Source organism: Emys orbicularis, chromosome 2 (assembly GCF_028017835.1).
Source record: "Emys orbicularis isolate rEmyOrb1 chromosome 2, rEmyOrb1.hap1, whole genome shotgun sequence".
Classification (NCBI taxonomy): Eukaryota; Metazoa; Chordata; order Testudines; family Emydidae; genus Emys; species Emys orbicularis.
This window is the reverse complement of record NC_088684.1, coordinates 231,849,782-231,869,424: the sequence shown is the minus strand read 5'-3', so window position 1 is coordinate 231,869,424 and position 19,643 is coordinate 231,849,782. Positions and strand designations below refer to the sequence as shown.

General features: G+C 41.4%; 1 protein-coding gene across 1 annotated transcript in view; it reads left to right on the top strand.

The window, feature by feature from the left end:
* The first annotated feature begins 296 nt into the window (after window positions 1-296).
* Window positions 297-19,643, top strand: part of CREB5 (cAMP responsive element binding protein 5) — a 304,624-nt gene continuing 285,277 nt past the window's right edge. Inside the window, exons 1-3 of the mRNA XM_065399647.1 lie at window positions 297-362; window positions 3,467-3,560; window positions 14,538-14,659. Of these exons, the coding sequence (XP_065255719.1) occupies window positions 309-362; window positions 3,467-3,560; window positions 14,538-14,659 (270 nt within the window). The 5' untranslated portion in view covers window positions 297-308. The remainder of the gene's footprint in view (window positions 363-3,466; window positions 3,561-14,537; window positions 14,660-19,643) is intronic.

The window sequence follows — 19,643 nt, the reverse complement described above, 5'->3', positions numbered from 1 at the left end:
TTTTTCCTAAGCAGGATTTCAGTTGTAACAGCCTAATGGCTTTTTTCTTCCTTCAGAGTAAATATATGCCCAGGAAAGAGCAATAAGAACTTAGACTGTAGGGAGCCTAGTGAATATTAGTACCGTAAGTTAGGACCCTGAAATGATGATTAATTTTTTCCTGTCAATTTTGGGAGTTTTGAAATTAATGTTTTAACGTTAAAAATGCTTCTATTTTGCATGTTTCCTGAAGTTTAGGGTGCATATATTTATGGGTTCCCTTTTTCCCCTCCCCACCTTTTAACATGTAGATTTATGAGGAATCAAAGATGAACTTGGAGCAGGAGAGGCCTTTTGTCTGCAGTGCCCCAGGCTGCTCACAGGTGAGTGGAGTCAGCAGCAATATTAACAGAGCCCTCAGCGCTAGCTCTGGCTTGTATAATGCCTCCTGATATATTAACACGCGCCTAATAATAATGTTTTCCAAAACCTTCTCTTTTTCCACAAAGATATTATTACAGAATGATGAAAGCAAACATACAGCTATTCACGTGTGTGTCGCTAAATGTTTTTTCAAGCCTTTCTCGCTCCCAAACTCAAACCAAATATTTTAAGCAACACTGCACACTTCTTTAAGTGTTCAAGTGGTAACAGCTCATGAAGGGAACGTACTGGCTTAATATGGTTATAGCTCTTGTAATATTTGCCCTTGCTTCTCACACATTTGTATAAACCAGTAAGTTTTATTTGTGTGTGCGTGTGTATTTATTGCCATTTCCATGCTTATTATCTTATAGGACATCTTCATATTAAATATGCTTCATTTAAAATGCATTTCATAGCCAAATTCTGACCCATTTTGTACACATGCAATTCCAGTTTACTTGAATGGCAGCCCCACATATGAATCTGAGGACATAATCTGGCTCATAACATTACATGTTTGATCTTTTCCTCATTATAAGGGAATTGACAGGTATTTTACCCACTAAGAACTGAGTTTAGAATTCAGTGTTTCTTCAACACAATTGATAATTGATAACAACGTCATTAATCCCTAAAGCAATTTAGGAACTTCCGTCCCTTGCATTCCCCATACTAGTTTAGTCTAGTGACTAGAGTACAAAACTAGGAGTAATAAGATATGGGCTTCCTTTCAGGTGCTATCATAGACCTGCTGTGTGACCTTGGGTAAGTCATTTTACTTCCCCTACCTCAGTTTCCCTATCTGTAAATGAGGATAACACTTCCCTACTTTGCTGGGGTGTTGAGTCTTCAGTCCTTAATGTTTGTAAAACCCTTTGTGCTCTTCTGATGTGAGCTATAGAAGTGCAGCATATATTATTATCAGAGTTTTAGATGTTGGTAATTTTATCCACAGTTGGAGTAGAAATGTGGAAATCTTGAATTCATGTGTTGGCACATAACTAATGTGCTCCACCATTTAATTTAATAAGACTCTTACTAATGACTTCCGTTGATTTTGGATCAGTCCCTAAATGAGGAATGTGTGCATTTGTTGTTTTAAGTCTGTGTGTACACAGCTGAACCTTCACTAGAGGCCCTACCTCCAAGAGATTAGTTTTAAAATATCTCCAAGCTCTTTAGCAAAATTTAATTTAATCTTTTTAATAGTCTTGGCCAAGTTCACAAGAAGCATCAACTGATCGACCTTTCATTGAAATCAATGGAATTGAGCCCACTTATGGCAGTGGTGAATTTGGCTTCCACCTCTACAGGACAGTCAAAGAGGAGGGAAATCAAATAGTCTATTTTATTGTTTATTTAATGAAAAAAATCTTTTAAGTTCACCTTTAAATTATAGTGCATCTTCTGTTTACTATAAGACATCAGTTGCATACTACAGTATTGCAAACTAGTTAAGAGGTTTAGGGGCTTCCTTCTCCATCAACCAGTGCATCTATTCGAAGAATGAGTTAGCTGGCCATGTGTACCATAAAGGAAGTGTGCTTACAGAAAAGACACAAGTCTGGATTAAAGAAATGGCTTCTTCCCCCAACCCCACCAGGCCTTCTTTAGGCCCTGCTGATTTGCACACTGAAGACGGAAGCATAACATTCCATGGTGGAGAATTCATTTCAACAATGTGTTCCTGCTCACAACATTAGCGTGGAGAGTCTTTCCCACATTCCATTTGCTCTGAATGTAAATTTTTAGTGCTTTTACTTCTTCCAGATGAGTAAACACTGAACCAGGATTTCACAGTGAGGAAAAGGACTTTCCCCCCCTTTCTTGGAACTTTATCTATCTATCTACCTATCTATCTATCTACATTTTTGACATATCATCCACATTATGTACTCTGTGAATACTGAGAGGCACATAGATGCTGCAGAGTATAACTTACTGTGTCTGTTTATAACATACTATAGCCACCAGCAGAGGTACTTAGTCTGGGTTGGCACCGAATCATCTCCATTTTACTACTGCCAGTTTCTGTCTGTCTTCTAGGGACCTGCTGCTTTAAAATGCCGCTCTTTACAAAGCTATCCAGACACATCTTAGCCGCCTTTGCTACTCCTTGACTAGCCCTGTTAAAGCAAAGAATTACCATAACTAGTAGCAAAAATATTAAATTTGTCCAATATGTGCAAAAATGTTTTTCCAGATTCTTTCACTTACATGTTGACCTCAGATTATTTAATCCACAGGCTGCCCCATTTTTCCGCTCTCTGCCTAGTAAGGTCGTGTCCACTTGCTCTTTCACTATAATAAGTTTTTCAACAGGCACCATTTAGACCACAATGTGCCCAGATTTTTTTTTTGTAATTATTAAATGTTTGCTCAAGTTTCTGTTGTTTTATTATTATTATTTAAAGAAACAGTTGAAATTTATAATTCTGTTATCGGGATTATAAATGTAATTACACCCATTAGTATATTGTGTAAGGTTTCTTACAACACATAACCCTTCCCTCTTGTCCTCTGGGCAAAGAAAAGGAAATTAGTTTAATATATCTTCCTGGTTGTAAATACCCAGTAGAAATCAAGTACCACTGTATAGTGGCTGGAATAAATCAGGTCTGATTAGAACCAACTTGATCTATTGCAGACATGAATCATATGGGGAAAAAATGCATGATACCTGGGCACCTTTGGGTAGGGGAAGGCTGGCTGTTTTGATTATCTTTTTTTATTGTTCTTAAGTAAGGATAAGCTGGCGGCATGGGTAACCAATCTGAATTTTGCTACTGGTGTGTATTTTGGGTATATGACTAGATAGGCCATCTGCATTTTAACCCTTTTACTTGGGTGTTGTCCAAGAGATCACTGCAGCAAATTTGCTCTCACACATAGAGTACAAAGATAGTTCTTACTTATGCTTACTTGCATGTTAGAATTGTTTTTGGCTGTTCCTGTGTCATTTGGATGGCTGGATGAATTTTTTTAAAAATCCTGTCCATTGCCAAAAATTTATTAGAGAACTAAATACTTCTTTCTTCCTCTCTCTGTGTTTGCCTGACAGCGTTTTCCAACGGAGGATCATCTGATGATTCACAGGCACAAACACGAAATGACTTTGAAGTTTCCTTCAATAAAAACAGATAATATGTTATCAGGTAAGAAGACATGGAATGTAAGAGACAAGCGAGGTACCTATTTTGATGTTGATATTATGACTCCTGCTGGAAGGCTATTGTCAAAATACCTCCAAGAGGTTAATTTCAAAAGTATTCCAATCAAATAACAAGTAGAGATGGAACAAACTATGTGGTTCACCTCTGGACAAGGTGGTAACTGGTATTTGTTTGTCTCGTTTGAGGATTGGTATGAGAGAGAGAGAGAGATTGCTGAACCTTAGCCACATTGGTTTTGCCTATATTATATATCAGGTCAATGGGGTAAAAGGCTGCTCCAGTGCTGCCTCCATTTATCAGCATTCCAGTGAAATATACACACTTAAGAGTGGCATTACAGAAATCTGCGACAAAAAGGTTACTGAAGTACATCTGTGAAGTTCCTCCAGCAGTCACTATTTTAATATGTGAAAAGCTCACCTCAGCACCCATTTTATGCCACTTATAATAGTCACCTTTTTAAGATACTGACATACTTCAATAGCTATAAATCAGCCAGCTGAAAAAAACGAAAACAGTGACAATAGCTAAAGTGCCCCGTGGGATAAAAACATTACTAGGTACAGGATCATCCTCGCATTCCCTTATTCTTGAGCTGGTTCTGAAGTTTTCACACAAGAGTGTGTATGTCCATGCCCATACATACACTGGTGGCTTGCTAGCATTGGATGTTGATTGTAGTTTCTGCTTCCTTTCCTTTTGCTTCCCCCCTTCTCATGTTTTATAGGATATATTTTTAAGACATTAAGCATATTCCTAAGATTATATCCATAGAATATTTAGAAACTTTGTTTTTTTACTGTTTTAAGATTCCAAATTCTAAATATAAAAATAAAATGTGCTAAATTATGATGCCCAGTTAGGGTTTATTCACTTTATTTGACATATTAAGTACTCATGGAGACAGATTTTCTAAAGTGGGCTCCTTCTGAGTAAGTTGTACCTGCTAAAAACAGTAGTGCATCTGTTCCCTGCATAAATTCCATCCGAATGTGTTCGTTGTAGGTGCATCAATGCAACAATTGATTGGATATGCCACAGGCTCAGACTTTTTTTGTGTGTGGATAAAACTCAGGAATCCCCATTTTAAACTGTAACTCTGAGTTCTGTGTGCATTTAAGAAAACCTCAAAAAACAAACAAACACAAAATATCTTTAGTAGTAGTAGCGGAAGAGGACTTTGGAAACAATGGTGGGGCAAGTCTCTAAAGAGTTCTTCACATAGTCTCCTTACATATTTTCTGTAGTGTAAATTATTTATTTACTAGTCTACTCCACTGGATTTTTCTCAGTGACTCCATAAAAATTATTTAGCAGAGGTACTTTTGTAATCATGCTGCGCTGAGGAGTAAAAGTGTTCACAGGTCCTCATACGCTCATTTCCACTGCTGTGATGAAGTGGTCTGGAGCTTGTCCATTGGACTGTATTAGGAGAGACAGGGCAAAGATGGGTCAAGAACTTGCTATATGTTTTTCCTTACAGTTGTGCTTGTTTTAGTCATCAGTAGTCATGTTTCTTTGGTTTTGCACTTATAGGAAGATGCATATTTCAAAAGGAGGGGGCAAACAATTTTAAGAGATTAGCTTTAGGCCAGCCAGTTCATATTGATCATGACTTTTAGGGAATCACTTCCTCATTCTCAGTGGGTGAACTAAATGCTGTAACCAGGTGCCTTGCCAAAATGCCACAGGTGTGCACCATATGAGTAGGTGAAAATGTATTTGTAAGAGGTAGAATGACATAATGCATTTATCCCAAGGTGCTCCTGTGAGTTACTAATAACTTTCAAGATATTTAACCAAATTAAAAGTCTATAAAAAAAGGAAACGTTAACCTGGGCCTTTGAGCATGAGATAGATGGTGAGCACTCAGCTACAATGTTAATAGGTGCAGTGTAAGAATCCAAGCAGATGGTGATTATATGTATACATTGTGGGACATATATAAATGAAGTAAGATCTTTGTCAAAAGTAATTAAGGTATTTGTTCTCTTTCGCATACCACTCAGCTTATATATTTCAGTACATCTCCATCTGTATTAGAAATAGTCAGCAACTGCTTGCAAACATTTCATTTGGGTGTACATGTTTTTTTTGTTTTCTGTTTTGTTTTTTAAAATCATGCCTTCGGTACTTAACAATTCAAGGTTGACAAATGCCAACATTGAATGTGGTCTCCCCCTCCCCTTGAAAATAACATTTAGGGTAAAAATTTCAAATCAGGACAGGCAAAAATGTACAACACACTGAAAAGCAGGACATACAAAAATGCATATCTGCTTGCTGTGCCCATAGAATTAGAGCAAAGTGAGAAACTGTTTTCTCATCCCACAAAATAAAAAAAGCAGATAAAATAAAAAAAGAACAAGTTAAAAATCACTTAGAAAAGTTAGATGCCTGCAAGTCACCAGGGCCTGATGAAATGCATCCTAGAATACTCAAGGAGCTAATAGAGGAGGTATCTGAGCCTCTAGCTATTATCTTTGGAAAATCATGGGAGACGGGAGAGATTCCAGAAGACTGGAAAAGGGCAAATATAGTGCCCATCTATAAAAAGGGAAATAAAAACAACCCAGGAAACTACAGACCAGTTAGTTTAACTTCTGTGCCAGGGAAGATAATGGAGCAAGTAATTAAGGAAATCATCTGCAAACACTTGGAAGGTGGTAAGGTGATAGGGAATAGCCAGCATGGATTTGTAAAGAACAAATCATGTCAAACCAATCTGATAGCTTTCTTTGATAGGATAACGAGTCTTGTGGATAAGGGAGAAGCTGTGGATGTGGTATACCTAGACTTTAGTAAGGCATTTGATATGGTCTCGCACGATATTCTTATCAATAAACTAGGCAAATACAGCTTAGATGGGGCTACCATAAGGTGGGTGCATAACTGGCTGGATAACCATACTCAAAGAGTAGTTATTAATGGTTCCCAATCCTGCTGGAAAGGCATAACAAGTGGGTTCCGCAGGGGTCTGTTTTGGGACCGGCTCTGTTCAATATCTTCATTAACGACTTAGATTTTGGCATAGAAAATATGCTTATTAAGTTTGCAGATGATACCAAACTGGGAGGGATTGCAACTGCTTTGGAGGACAGGGTCATAATTCAAAATGATCTGGACAAATTGGAGAAATGGTCTGAGGTAAACAGGATGAAGTTTAACAAGGACAAATGCAAAGTGCTCCACTTAGTAAGGAAAAATCTGTTTCACACATACAGAATGGGAAGAGACTGTCTAGGAAGGAGTACGGCAGAAAGGGATCTAGGGGTTATAGTGGACCACAAGCTAAATATGAGTCAACAGGTTGATGCTATTGCAAAAAAAGCAACCATGATTCTGGGATGTATTAACAGGTGTATTGTGAGCAAGACACGAGAAGTCATTCTTCCGCTCTACTCTGCGCTGGTTAGGCCTCAACTGGAGTATTGTGTCCAGTTCTGGGCACCGCATTTCAAGAAAGATGTGGAGAAATTGGAGAGGGTCCAGAGAAGAGCAACAAGAATGATTAAAGGTCTTGAGAACATGACCTATGAAGGAAGGCTGAAAGAAATGGGTTTGTTTAGTTTGGAAAAGAGAAGACTGAGAGGGGACATGATAACAGTTTTCAGGTATCTGAAAGGGTGTCATAAGGAGGAGGGAGAAAACTTGTTCACCTTAGCCTCTAAGGATAGAACAAGAAGCAATGGGCTTAAACTGCAGCAAGGGAGGTTTAGGTTGGACGTTAGGAAAAAGTTCCTAGCTGTCAGGGTGGTTAAGCACTGGAATAAATTGCCTAGGGAGGTTGTGGAATCTCCATCTCTGGAGATATTTAAGAGTAGGTTAGATAAATGTCTATCAGGGATGGTCTAGACAGTATTTGGTCCTGCCATGAGGGCAGGGGACTGGACTCGATGACCTCTCGAGGTCCCTTCCAGTCCTAGAATCTATGAAAAAAGTTTTCGAGATTTTGAAAAACTTTCCTGCCTTAACGGGTGAGGAAAAGTTGAAACCTTGAAAAATTTTTGTGAACCAAAATTCTGAAAAAATTTCAGTGCAGGTCAATTGAAAAATTTTGCGTGTTGATAATTTCAAAATGTTTTGTTTGGATTGTGACTTTATTTTTTTAACTAAGATTAGCTTAAATTTCTAAACAAAAAGTCTTTGCAAACTGGAAAACTGGAATTTTTCATTGACAATTTCAAGACTTTTTTTCAAAAATTTTTGAGTTGAGAAATCTGTTGAAACTGACCCTTTCCTATGAAAAGTTTGTTTCAACAAATTTGCGTTTTCTGAAGAAAAAAAAATAGAAAGTTTTTAAAAATTCTCTCTTTGCAGGTGGTGGTGTCCTTTGGCAGTGGAACTGTTTGAAGTCCACTGTACTGGCGTGTGTACACTCTCCCAGTGCAATGCAGAGTTCAGCTTTGTGAGAGCCTGTATGGCAATATGCATGTTTGGGGAAGGCTGGAGTGAGAGGAAGGGCTAGAAGAACTTCCAATGTACACATTCCCTGGTCTTTTCCTCCTTTCTCCAGCCAACTTAGAAGCTACATATTACGGCCATAGACTTGGCTCCAGCCAGGGCCGGCTCCAGGCACCAGCCCAGCAAGCAGGTGCTTGGGGCGGCCAAGGGGAAGGGGCGGCACATCGGGCTGTTCGGCGGCAATTCAGCGGCGGGTCCCTCTCGGAGGGAAGCACCTGCCGCCGAATTCCCGCCGAAGAAGAAAGCGGTGCGGTGGAGCTGCCGCCGGAGTGCTGCCGATCGCAATTGCGATCGCGGCTTTTTTTTTTTTTCCCGCTGCTTGGGGTGGCAAAAACCCTGGAGCCGGTCCTGGCTCCAGCCATCAGGAGTAGCCTGAGTGGAGTGGCTCTATTACTACTCAACAGCCTTTGGAGTAAGATTCCTCCACTTGTTTCCGTGGGCTGATCTCTGAGGGAAGATACATGGCTGACTACTGGGGACTAGATTTGCATCCAGACCAGTAACTGTGTGCACAAGGCACATGGTTACCCAGCTTTCATGTGGAAGTACAGAACTTAATGAGCCCAGTGGACATATGATCATATTTGAGGGACTTGCTCTTGTGTGTTAAAAAATTGGTATTGGTATTGGTGAAAAAGGGAGAGTGTAAGGGTGCGTGCACACAAAGAGAGCAATATGCATATGTGTGTGTTATTCCAACCAGGAGATCATCTGGATATTTCTGTGGGCAAGTCACCCTGCCTGTAAGTTAAGAGGTTGTTTTTTTTATATTTTTGCAATCCTCATTTCAGAAGGGCTGATAGTTTTCCCACTCTTTGGGAGACACTGAGAAGCAGTCGTTTCATCACCCAGCAAAACCCTGGGGAAATTTAAATTCCTTAAAACTAAAGATGTTTTATTCTTGGATTTCATAAAGAAAAAATGAAATGATATATGAGAGGAGGAGACAGGCTTTCCCTTTAGACATTTGTCTTGTCTTCCCTTTTTTTGGCAAAGTTGTTCCTGTCATCAATATCCTTCAAATAATTGAGGCTGCAATTGCCCTATAGCAAAGGCAGGTGTAGTATTTTCAGTGCTAGCCAGGAGTTAGACTTTTCCACTGTCTCCCAATATGACATGTACAAAATCCTTACAAAAGAGCAATCTTTTAATGTTGAATCTTGTATTTATATATTGACACCTTCCAATATTAAAAAAAAAAGATGGAAAAAATGAGCTGGTCAGGAATTTTTCAACAAAACATTTTTTTTGTCAGAAAATGCAGATTCAGTTTTGAATAAATTTTCTCAGGTCTAGGATGATTTTAGCCTGTGTGATGGGCAGCCCTTCAAGTTTCAGTACTAGTCCTATCACTCTGACTTTGTTATCATTGCTTGAAAGTAAAACATGGGTAAATATATAACTTCAGTGCTGCTCCACAGCTGAACAAGCCAAATTCCAGTTATTAATGCACAGCAGACTAAACAATTTTTTAGAAAGATGAAGCATCAAGTTACAGCCTTTGGCTATGTGCTGTCCAATATCTACATTATGGATGAATAACATTTGCAATGGTTTAGTGGTCAATATAAACTTTAAAAAGCTGGAGTACTGTTAAAAAAAATAAAAAATTTTATGGCCATCATTTGGTTTTGCAGTTTTTTTTCCCAACCAACATCATGCTGTAATATTTCCATTCATGTCTTGCTAGATGAAATCCTAGGAGGCAGTTCTGGGGTTGCAAAACACATTCTGGTAGACAATTCAAATAAACGCTCAGTAGAACAAGCTAACAATGCATTTCCTCCTAGCACTGTCCTTACTAGGGCTGTTGTTTCAAAGGCAGTCCATTCAGGTTGATCCTCCTTTTTTGGGGGGCACAACTTTGGCGGTTTCAAAACATAGTGAATACATAATAGATTTTTTTTTTTTACTTTGGTTAAGACCTCAGATTTCCTGTTACTTCACACCATATATTTTAAACGAGTCTAGAGCATCCAAGGGCCAAATGTTCAAGTGCTGAGTGCACACAGTTGTGGCAAGGGTTTCAAAAATAATTCAACTCCCATTTATGCAATCAAATAAGGGCCACATTTTCAAAAGTAGTGAGCACCCAACCCGCACTCAATGTACTGAATTCTACATAATTTTTTAAAAAAAAAGTCTGGCTATTTAATTTGGTGCTGAAATGGGAGCTGAGTTCTTGAAAAGCAGCCCAAAAGAGTGGGTACTGAGCTCTCTTGAAAATCTGTCTGCTACTGTACAATAGGTTGACTCATAATCTTTGCTTGATTAGACAGCTGGACCTTGCCTTTGGTTGTATTATCCTCAAATTTGAGGTTTATATTTTACTTAAAATTGATGTCATTCTTAGCCTTTCTGGTAATAACTATGTGACTTTTGAACGGCAGATAAGCATTCCTAAGTATTCTTCTCATCCTATGTCTAAATTTGATTACCTTGAAGTCCAAGAGCTAGGTTGTGAACATTTACCAAAGCAGCCATGAGGTCAGTGGGACTACATTTGTGAGTAACTGCTCGTCAGTGTAAGGGGTTCACAGCCTAGTTCTTAGATAACCCCCTCCCCATGCACAATTTCTGTGGACCTCTGCCCTGCTGGCTTCTGCTGGTTACCGAAGTACCACAGTGTTCTGGGGAAGTCTGTTCTTGAGGTATGTGTGGCTTAGCTGACACCCAGGAGGACTGTGAATCTTTGTGAGAAATCTTTATCTCATGAGGTTGCCAGCCTGGTTTCTAGACCACAAAATTTCGTACAAGAGCAGGTCCTCAGCTGGCATAGATTGTCATAGACCTAGTGAAGTCAGTGGGCTCATGACAGTTTATACCAGCTCAGGAACTGCCCCCAATAATTGGGTAATTATTCAAAACATCTTCCAGAGGAGCAGACTCTGTCACCCATACTCACACTGAGTAATACCTTTCTCCATTTATTGCCCGGGGGCTGCTCTTGGTGTAGATGTACCACTCAATCTGTGTAACGATGGCAGAATCTGGCCTTCAATTTTTTGAGATTACTTCATCACTACTGATCTTCATCACTACTGTCTAAGCTTTTGACATGATGCGATACTTTGTCTCAGTCTCGTATTCTCCGAATAGATGCTGATGATCCATCCTTAGAGGTTTTTAAGGCCTGGCTTGACAAAGCCCTGGCTGGGGTGATTTAGTTGGGGTTGGTCCTGCTTTGAGCAGGGGGTTGCACTAGATGGCCTCCTAAGGTCTCTTCCAACCCTAATCTTCTATGATTCTATGATGCCGCTCTTAGTCAGTGTCTACTTGCTGTATTCCGCAGGGTGTGCCTTAGAAATGCTTTGCTGTCAATGCTGTAACCCCTGGCCTAGTGAAACAGATTGAAATAATGCCTAACTTCTTGACCAGTCATGTACCTTAATGAAACATGCCCAGACCTTAGCTGTACCCATTCTCTTCAACCTCCTTTTTCTAGGTTCAGGTATAGGTAGCTCTGTAAAGGAGGGCAATTCGAATTTTTGTCTGTTTGTTTATTTTAATTTTATTTCTGTATTTATTTATTGCTGTTAGCCTGAGTCTGTTACTGTGTGACAGAGGCCAACCTGTGAGCCCACATTAATTCTAGATCATGGCTATTTATGAGATTTGCCAAAAAACCTGATTAACTTATTTCTGAAATCCTGCTTTCTGGTGCAGATTTGATTGTAATGAAACCTACCTTATCTAATATGAATATATCATTGAATAAGCTAAGAAAACATTTTATATATTTACTATAGATTCTAAATTGAATATCTCCTTTATGTCGAGGAGAGTTTGCCATTCCTCAGCTTGAGTTACATAACAAAGTAAATTGCATTTTTCAGTAATTAGAGTTATTGTTCATCCCTTTGGATATAAAACGTGCTCCTCCTTCCTTTTAGAGCGCTTCCAGGCAGAGTGCCAGATTAATCCTTGTGTAACTCCACTGAGTTCAGTGTGGTTACACTAACTACTTTGGTTTGATCCTGAAGCATTGGGTGTCCCCAACTCTCATTGATGTCAGCAGCTCAGGGTGACCATATTTCCCAAAGGGAAAATGGGACACCACATGAGGCTAGCCTGAGTCTCCCCCCCGCATCCTTGTATGGGTCCTGCCCCCCCATCCCTGCGTGGGGCTGGTGTCACGGCTTATTCAAGCCCTGCCTGCCCCCCTGCGCGGAGCTGGCATCTCAACTCCACACCCCCAGCATGTTCCTCCGCACCCCACTTTTTTGGCAAAAGTAGGCATTTTTCCTGCTTGCTCTTGCCAACTGATCAAGTTGGCAAGGGCAAAAGGGACAAATACCCACTTTTGCCAAAAAAGTTGGGGTGACCGGGACAGTGCTTATAAAAGGGACTGTCCCAGCCAAAATGGGATGTATGGTCACCCTAAACTAGCTCCTTATACCAAGATTTCAAAGAAGATGCTTTGAGAGTGTCATGTTTCTGATTCTAGTGGTTGTTAGATAATATAGTAGCTATCAGTGAAAACTAATACATGCACACACATTCACAAAGACTGTTTTTCTTTCCTTTTTCATGTGTATGTTGATTTTTTTTTTTTAGCATAGATGCTAAAACTATATTAAGGTCCGAATTTTGGCCATTGTGTGCTGGTGGGATTAGTCAGAGTGACACTTGTTTTCATCCCTTATGGGCTGAATTTCAAACAATATGGGAGTTGACAATGACCAAGTATGGTAGCAGGTTCCTGTATGAATGTGGGTCAAAACATACAAAGGAAATAAGTAGTAGTTTGAGCTAGATTGGGAATCATGCAGGGAGGAAAAAAGGGATTTTTTTTTTTTTGCTATTTGGATTTAACCAATATGAATTTCCCCCTTGTTGTTTATCCCCTTTTGAGTTCGAATGGATGGTCCCAGTGATATTTACTGATTTGCCACATGTCTGTAGATAGACCTGGTATTTTATAAACCATGCCAGTTTTCCGTTAATATAGTACTGTAGTTATAGTGTCATTTGACTGATGGGGAAACTGAGACAGACAGATTAAAGATCTGCCCCCAAACCACAGAGGGAGGTGGTGTCAGAGCTGACTTAGAATTAGGAGTTCTTGGTTCCCAGTTTTTCACTCAGCAAACTAGACTATCTCCTTGCTGCTGAGGATTATTCTAGACCAGAGGTTCTCAAACTGGGGAATGTAATCTTGGGCAGGAGGGGCAGGGGTGAGAAGCTGCTGGCAGCAGTGTTGACTTCAGAGCTGGGTGCCCGGCCAGCAGCCGCCACTTTCCAGCCACCCAGCTCTGAAGACAGAGTGGAGACTGGCGGCTGCTGGCCAGGTGCCCAGCTCTGAAGGCAGCACTGCCGCCAGCAGCAGTGCAGAAGTAAGGATGGTATAGTATGGTATTGCCTATATACTTAAATGGCTCTGTGTGAATCAATGTATTACTGTTATTTAATATTTAGTGAGAGTTGCATTTTTTTAATCGGTATATGTACTTGTGTGGAAGGAGAGGGGGGCGTAAACTACTAGAGACACAAAGAAGGGGAGACCACTGCTCTAGATGAATCAGAAACCTGTGGTCAATGCTGTCACTGGAGGTGAAACTTCCAGGGAACATTACAATTGCTTATAAAAAAAAACACACAAAAAAACCCCTCAGGATCTTGAAGAGAAGCCTAAAGGCTTTTTCCATACCACTTACCTTCTTGAGCCCCTTCTGGGTGTAACATTAAAGAGAAACCTGTCCCTCTCTTTATTATTCTGGCAAGGGGTGGGGGAGAAGGGCTTCAGGAGTTAGGAATATTTAAATTAATTTGATCATAAATCTTTCAGCATTTTAAATGAATGACAATAAATGTTGACACTTTCTCCATGTTTTCTTGGCGTGGTCAATGTCTCAAAAATCTTTTCATAATGTTTCTGGTATGATTTCAACCTCTCCCTCAAAAAAATAAATCTGGAACCAACTTACTCAATAATACTTCTCTGCATTACTGCAATTTTACTATGTGTTCCACAGGACAAAAATATGCATGCTTAAGCCAATTTTCAGATAGTTCAGGCACAGAATTGTATAGCTAATCTGTGCACTCCCTCCCTCCCTGCAGCGAAACACACACATTGAGTCTGCATGGACGTGCGTCTAATGAACTATTGGCACACAGTTATTGGAGCTTTATGCACAAATTCAGTGTTGATTTGTGCAAATTAGGGGTACACATTTGTCCATCTATACTGTCAGGGAATCTGGCCCTTAAAATCTTTCTTAAATCTAGCTGAATGACAGCTGCTACAAATAAAGTGCTGCACACTTTGTAAAACACCCTTGGCCAAACTCCAGCCCTGCACCTCACATACCATGGCAAAACTCAGTGGCTTTGTTTTGTTTTTAATTCTGGGAGGTTGCGGGGGGAGGGCAAGGAGCAGGTAGATATTTGTGCACCTGCTGGGAAAGAGATGTTGTCTCAAAACGTGTATTCTACTTATCCTTGTTTTACTGCAAAACATCCATTGTAGATCCTTTTGATATCTGTTCTCAGACCAGACTCCTACACCAACCCGATTCCTGAAGAACTGTGAGGAAGTGGGCCTCTTCAATGATATTGACTGTTCCTTAGAACACGAGTTTAGAAAGGCACAAGAAGAAGAGAACAATAAAAGGGTATGTTTTAGTGCAACGGACTCTTTCCCTTTTCCCACCCCCTAAGTGTTTATGGATGTTGTGTGAAAGCAGGTAGACCTCCATTACCTGGTAGAACCTTTTTTGGATGGAAACTAGGTGGCACTATAGATTGTGACATGTTTTCTAACCATTGTAATCATGATAAAAATGCATAGCCAAGCTTAAATCTCCCAAAGTGTCTTAGCCAGCTTTTGATTACTAGGTCCACACTTAAGTAAACCTATGCAAACCACATGCCTCTTGAGGGAGAGACTTGGTAAAATCGAATGTTCTGACAAATAGGAATCAAGCATGAAATCCTTTCACTTGCTAAAAGATGTTTTGGGGGGATGTGGAGAGGAAGTAGAAGAATGGAATTGGCATAGAAATACCTCTGATCTGATTTCTGCTCTTGTTAAGTATCCCCCATTGTGTCTCTAGATTTACTTTTCATCACTCCTAATTTGATCTGATATAGATTGCATTTTCGGTAAAATATTCAAACTCAAGGGGAAAAAATCTAACTTATAGGGCAGCAATTCTCAAACTTTAGTAATCCAAGGACCGCCATTTTGATTTTACATTTTTGGGGATCCCCAGCTCAGCCCCAGGCGCCACCCCCACTCCACCCCTTCCCCCAAGGACCCACCCTCGCTCCACCTCTTCCCACCCCCTGCTCACTCCATCCCCCCTCCCTCCTTCACTCGCTCTACCCCACCCTCACTCACTTTCACCAGGCTGGGGCAGGGGGTTGGGGTGCAGAGTGCGGGCTCTGGGAGGGAGTTTGGGCACGGGAGAGGGTTGTAGTGCAGGCTCTGGGAGGAGTTTGGGTGCAGGAGGGGGTGAGGGGTGCAGGCTCTGGGAGGGAGTTTGGGTGTGGGCTCTGGGCTGGGGCAGAGGGTTGGGGTGCAGGGTGTGGGCTCTGGGAGGGAGTTTGGCTGCAGGCAGGGGTGAGGGGTGCAGGCTCTGGGCAGGAGTTTGGGTGCAGGAGGGGGTGAGGGGTGCAAGCTCTGGGAGGGAGTTTGGGTGCAGGAGGGGGTGAGGGGTGCAAGCTCTGGGAGGGAGTTTGGGTGTAGGAGGAGGTGAGGGGTGCGGGCTCTGGCCAGCCAGCTCCCAAAAACAATTGGCATATCTCTCTGGCAGCGGCTCCTAGGCGGGGAGGCCAAGGGGTCTCTGTGCACTGCCACTGCCCGTAGACACTGCCCCCACAACTCCCATTGGCTGCAATTCCCAGCCAATGTTAGCTGCAGAGTCAGTGCTCGGGGCGGGGGCAGTGCACGGAGACCTGCCTTAGCCCTGCTATGCCACCGGACTTTTAGTGCCTCAAATCTTCCAGTTTGGCTTCAGTAGCCTCCGGGAGATAGGGCGGGGGGGGGGGGAAGGAGTTGAGGGAGGTGGAGGAGTTGATCAGTGGGGCCCGCGGACTCCCTGGAGTACCCTCGGGGACCCCCAGGGGTCTGTGGACCCCGTTTGAGAAACACTGTTATAGGGTACAGGTAGAGAGAAACTATAGTTCATTAGATCATGTATCCCATTTCCAAATATGGACCTGGCATCCATAAAGTTAGGAGCATCTACGTCACTTTACAGTGGGCTAAGTATGCTAACTCAACCTGACCCAATATCCTTGCATTTGGGCTATCATAACGCGCGGGTATAATTTAAAGGTGACTATAATGAAGTTAAATATAGTTAAGGGATAAATAAAAGTGATGGATGAGTTGCTAAAACTTTCAAATAAGCACCCAACCTTTTGTTTGCTTCCCTGAACTGAAACATATCTAAACAAAGTGAGGCTTCCATCCTCCTCCTCCTGTGGGATCACCCAGTCAATCCATAGCTTCCCTCCTTCCTCTTTGCAACTCTCAGAAATACCTCTCCTTAACTTTCCTTTGGGCCCCAATTACCTCTCAGCAATCCTCACTGCTTCCCCCTTAATCTATCACTTGGCAAATAGGATCCCCTACTATTGAACTTCTTGTTACAGGGCCCAGCTAGTCTGATGATGATCTGTATCTGTTAGTCTAATTTAGGTCTTAAACAACACTTGAGGCTAAAATAAGGGAGGTGGGAGGGAAACAACTCCCCCTTCACTGCTAAAACCAGCAGGAGGCCCACCTGTACCTCCTAACCCTTGGCTTGGGTAAGCAACAGTCCCCCATAGTGCCCCTGCCTCTTTGGCTGGGGTAGTGAGTGCTCCCAATTCAGGTTTGGTCCACATTAACCACTGTGTGGTGTCGGTCGTGCTGCGCCTTGGCTGCTGCTGAATTCAGAGTGCACAGGCTCTGGGACTGTGCATGCCGAAGTGCACCCCAAGCTTATGAAATCTTAAGCAAGCAGCATTAAAGGCCTTGCAGTAGGATCTTTGAGGTACTATAGGACAACTTGTAAAGGACGAGAGCTATGGGGGTTCTTGGAAGGAGACTACAGCCTATTGCTGGGCTGTGAAGAGGAAGATGAGATGTGTTCAAGGGATTATTTGAGAATGGTTTGGAGGAGGGAAAGAGGCTGGGGTTAGATATTGGAGAGGGAGGAAGGGAGTCCTAGCCATGCTGAGGGCAGGAAGGGGCATGCTCCAAACATGAAAGTGCCTGGGTTCTGGTTAGGGAATGGGAAAATATTCCAGCCAGTTCGGCCATTACAGACTCACGTATAGGATGAGTGTTATGAAACAGCCATGTAAAGAGAGTAAATGTGTCTAATCTTAGATTGATTAGTGCTAGTATGCAGAAAGTTGGCAGAAATAGCAAATTAGGACATTTTTGTGTGTTAATATTTCTACATAGATTATCAGTGCTGAAGAAGATTCCAGTGCAGCACCTACAGTGTGGTATTTATCTTGCAGGAATAAGAGACGAGCAGCAACCTCATGATCTTGGGCCCTGTGAAGTTAACCACAAATGATACAGTATGATGTTGCAGGGTCAGTTTCAGCTAACCAGGGGTAGTTGCACAATCTGATTAAAACCTAGACTAGGGCATCATGTTACTTGATAATTGCCAGTTGTTTGAGGTCCTCTGGAGGTCTTATTCTGCCCTCCTTCTGTCAGCCACTGGAGCTGCCATAAGCCATCTCCAGGGAGCAAAATGTGTGTTTTTCAAAAGAAAAGCAAAAGTCACAGAGGCAAGTTAACGTGTAACATTTGTTCTGTGTTTCCAATTAGCCTGCTACACATTCATTCCTACATTACCAACTGCCTGTAAGATATTAATCTGAAGCTGGCCCCACTAGGGCCATACGCAAATGCAATAGACAAAGGATACAAAGGAACGTGACTCCTTCACATGTAATACTCATGAAATGCTCTTAATAGTCCCACTCTGAAGTGCAAATATAGCTTTCTGCAGCCTTCTGCAGTGATGGTAAGTAGGTTTAATGTGAGCAGCCCAGAGATGTTATGCATGACTGAGAAAAGGCTTCCAAAATGTTTTGGATTAGGAGATTCTTTTACATCAGACTATGAAAAAATATATGTTTATTTTAGTTTACTTCACAGTGGCTAAAGAGAAAACAGCATGACACAGAGATCCTATGAGAAAGAAGACAATTGTTTTTTTTTTAACTTGCAAGTTTCCTTATTTGAAAACTTCAAGGCTACAGTCCAGTAAATTATTTTCTTTTTAAAACATGAGACCATGTGCAATCCACAGAGTCATAGAAATGTAGGGCTGAAAGGGACTTTGAGAAGTCATCTAGTCCAGCCTGCTCTGCTGAGGCATTACACCTAGGCCATCCCTGACAGGTGTTCATCTAATCTGTTGTTAAATACAGGCAGGCCTCGACTTTACGACATTTGAGTTATGACAAACGGCACTTATGACGCTTCTACATGGATACCTTGATTCGACTTACAACTATAGGTTTCGAGTTTACGACACTCGGTCCAGCAATGGAGTAGATTGCGGTTCTGAGTTCCAATTTACGATGCAATTGTAAGGAACTAATTGTGTCATAAGTCTGAGGACTACCTGTATGTTCAATGACAAGGATTCCACAGCCTCCCTCGGAAGCCTATTCCAGTGCTGAACTATCTTTATAGTTAGAAAGATTTTCCTAATATCTAACCTAAATCTCCCTTGCTGCAGATTAAGCCCATTACTACTTATCCTACCTTCGGTGCACATGTAGAACAATTGATCAACGTCCTCTTTGTAACAGCCCTTACATATCTGAAGACTGTTATCATGCTTCCACCCCCCACCCCCACCCCAGTCATCTTTTCTCAAGACTAAACTTTAACCTTTCCTTATAGGTCAAATTCTCTAAACCTTTTATCATTTTTGTTGTTCTAGTCTGAATGTTCTCACATCCTTCCTAGAGTGTGGTGTGAAGAACTATATGCAGTACTCCAGCTGCGGCCTCACGAGTGCCAAGTAGAGTGGGAGAATTACCTCTTGTGCCTTACTTATGACACTCCTGTTAATACACCCAAGAATGATATTAGCCTTTTTTGCAACTGCATCACATTGTTGACTCATATTCAATTGATGATCCACTATAACCCCCAGATCCTTTTCAGCAGTACTACTGCCTAGCCAGATATTCCCGCATTTTGTAGTTGTGCATTTGATTTTTCCTTCCTAAGTGTAGTATTTTGCACTTGTCTTTATTGAATGTAGTTTTGTTGATTTCAGACCAATTCTCCAATTTGACAAGGTTGGTTTTGAATTCTAATTCTGTCCTCCAAAATGCTAGCAACTCCTCCCAGCTTGGGGTAATCCGCAAATATTATACGAATACTTTCCACTCCATTATTCAAGTCATTAATGAAAATATTGACTAGTACCAGACCAGGACAGATCTTTGTGGGACCTCACTAGATATATCCTCCTCCCCCGCCAGTCTGACAGCAAACCATTGGTAACTACTCTTTGAGTACAGTCTTTCAATCAATCTTTCACCCACCTTATAATAATTTCATCTCTAGACCACATTTCCCTAATTTGCTTATGAGAATGTTATTTGGGACTGTGTCAAAAGCCT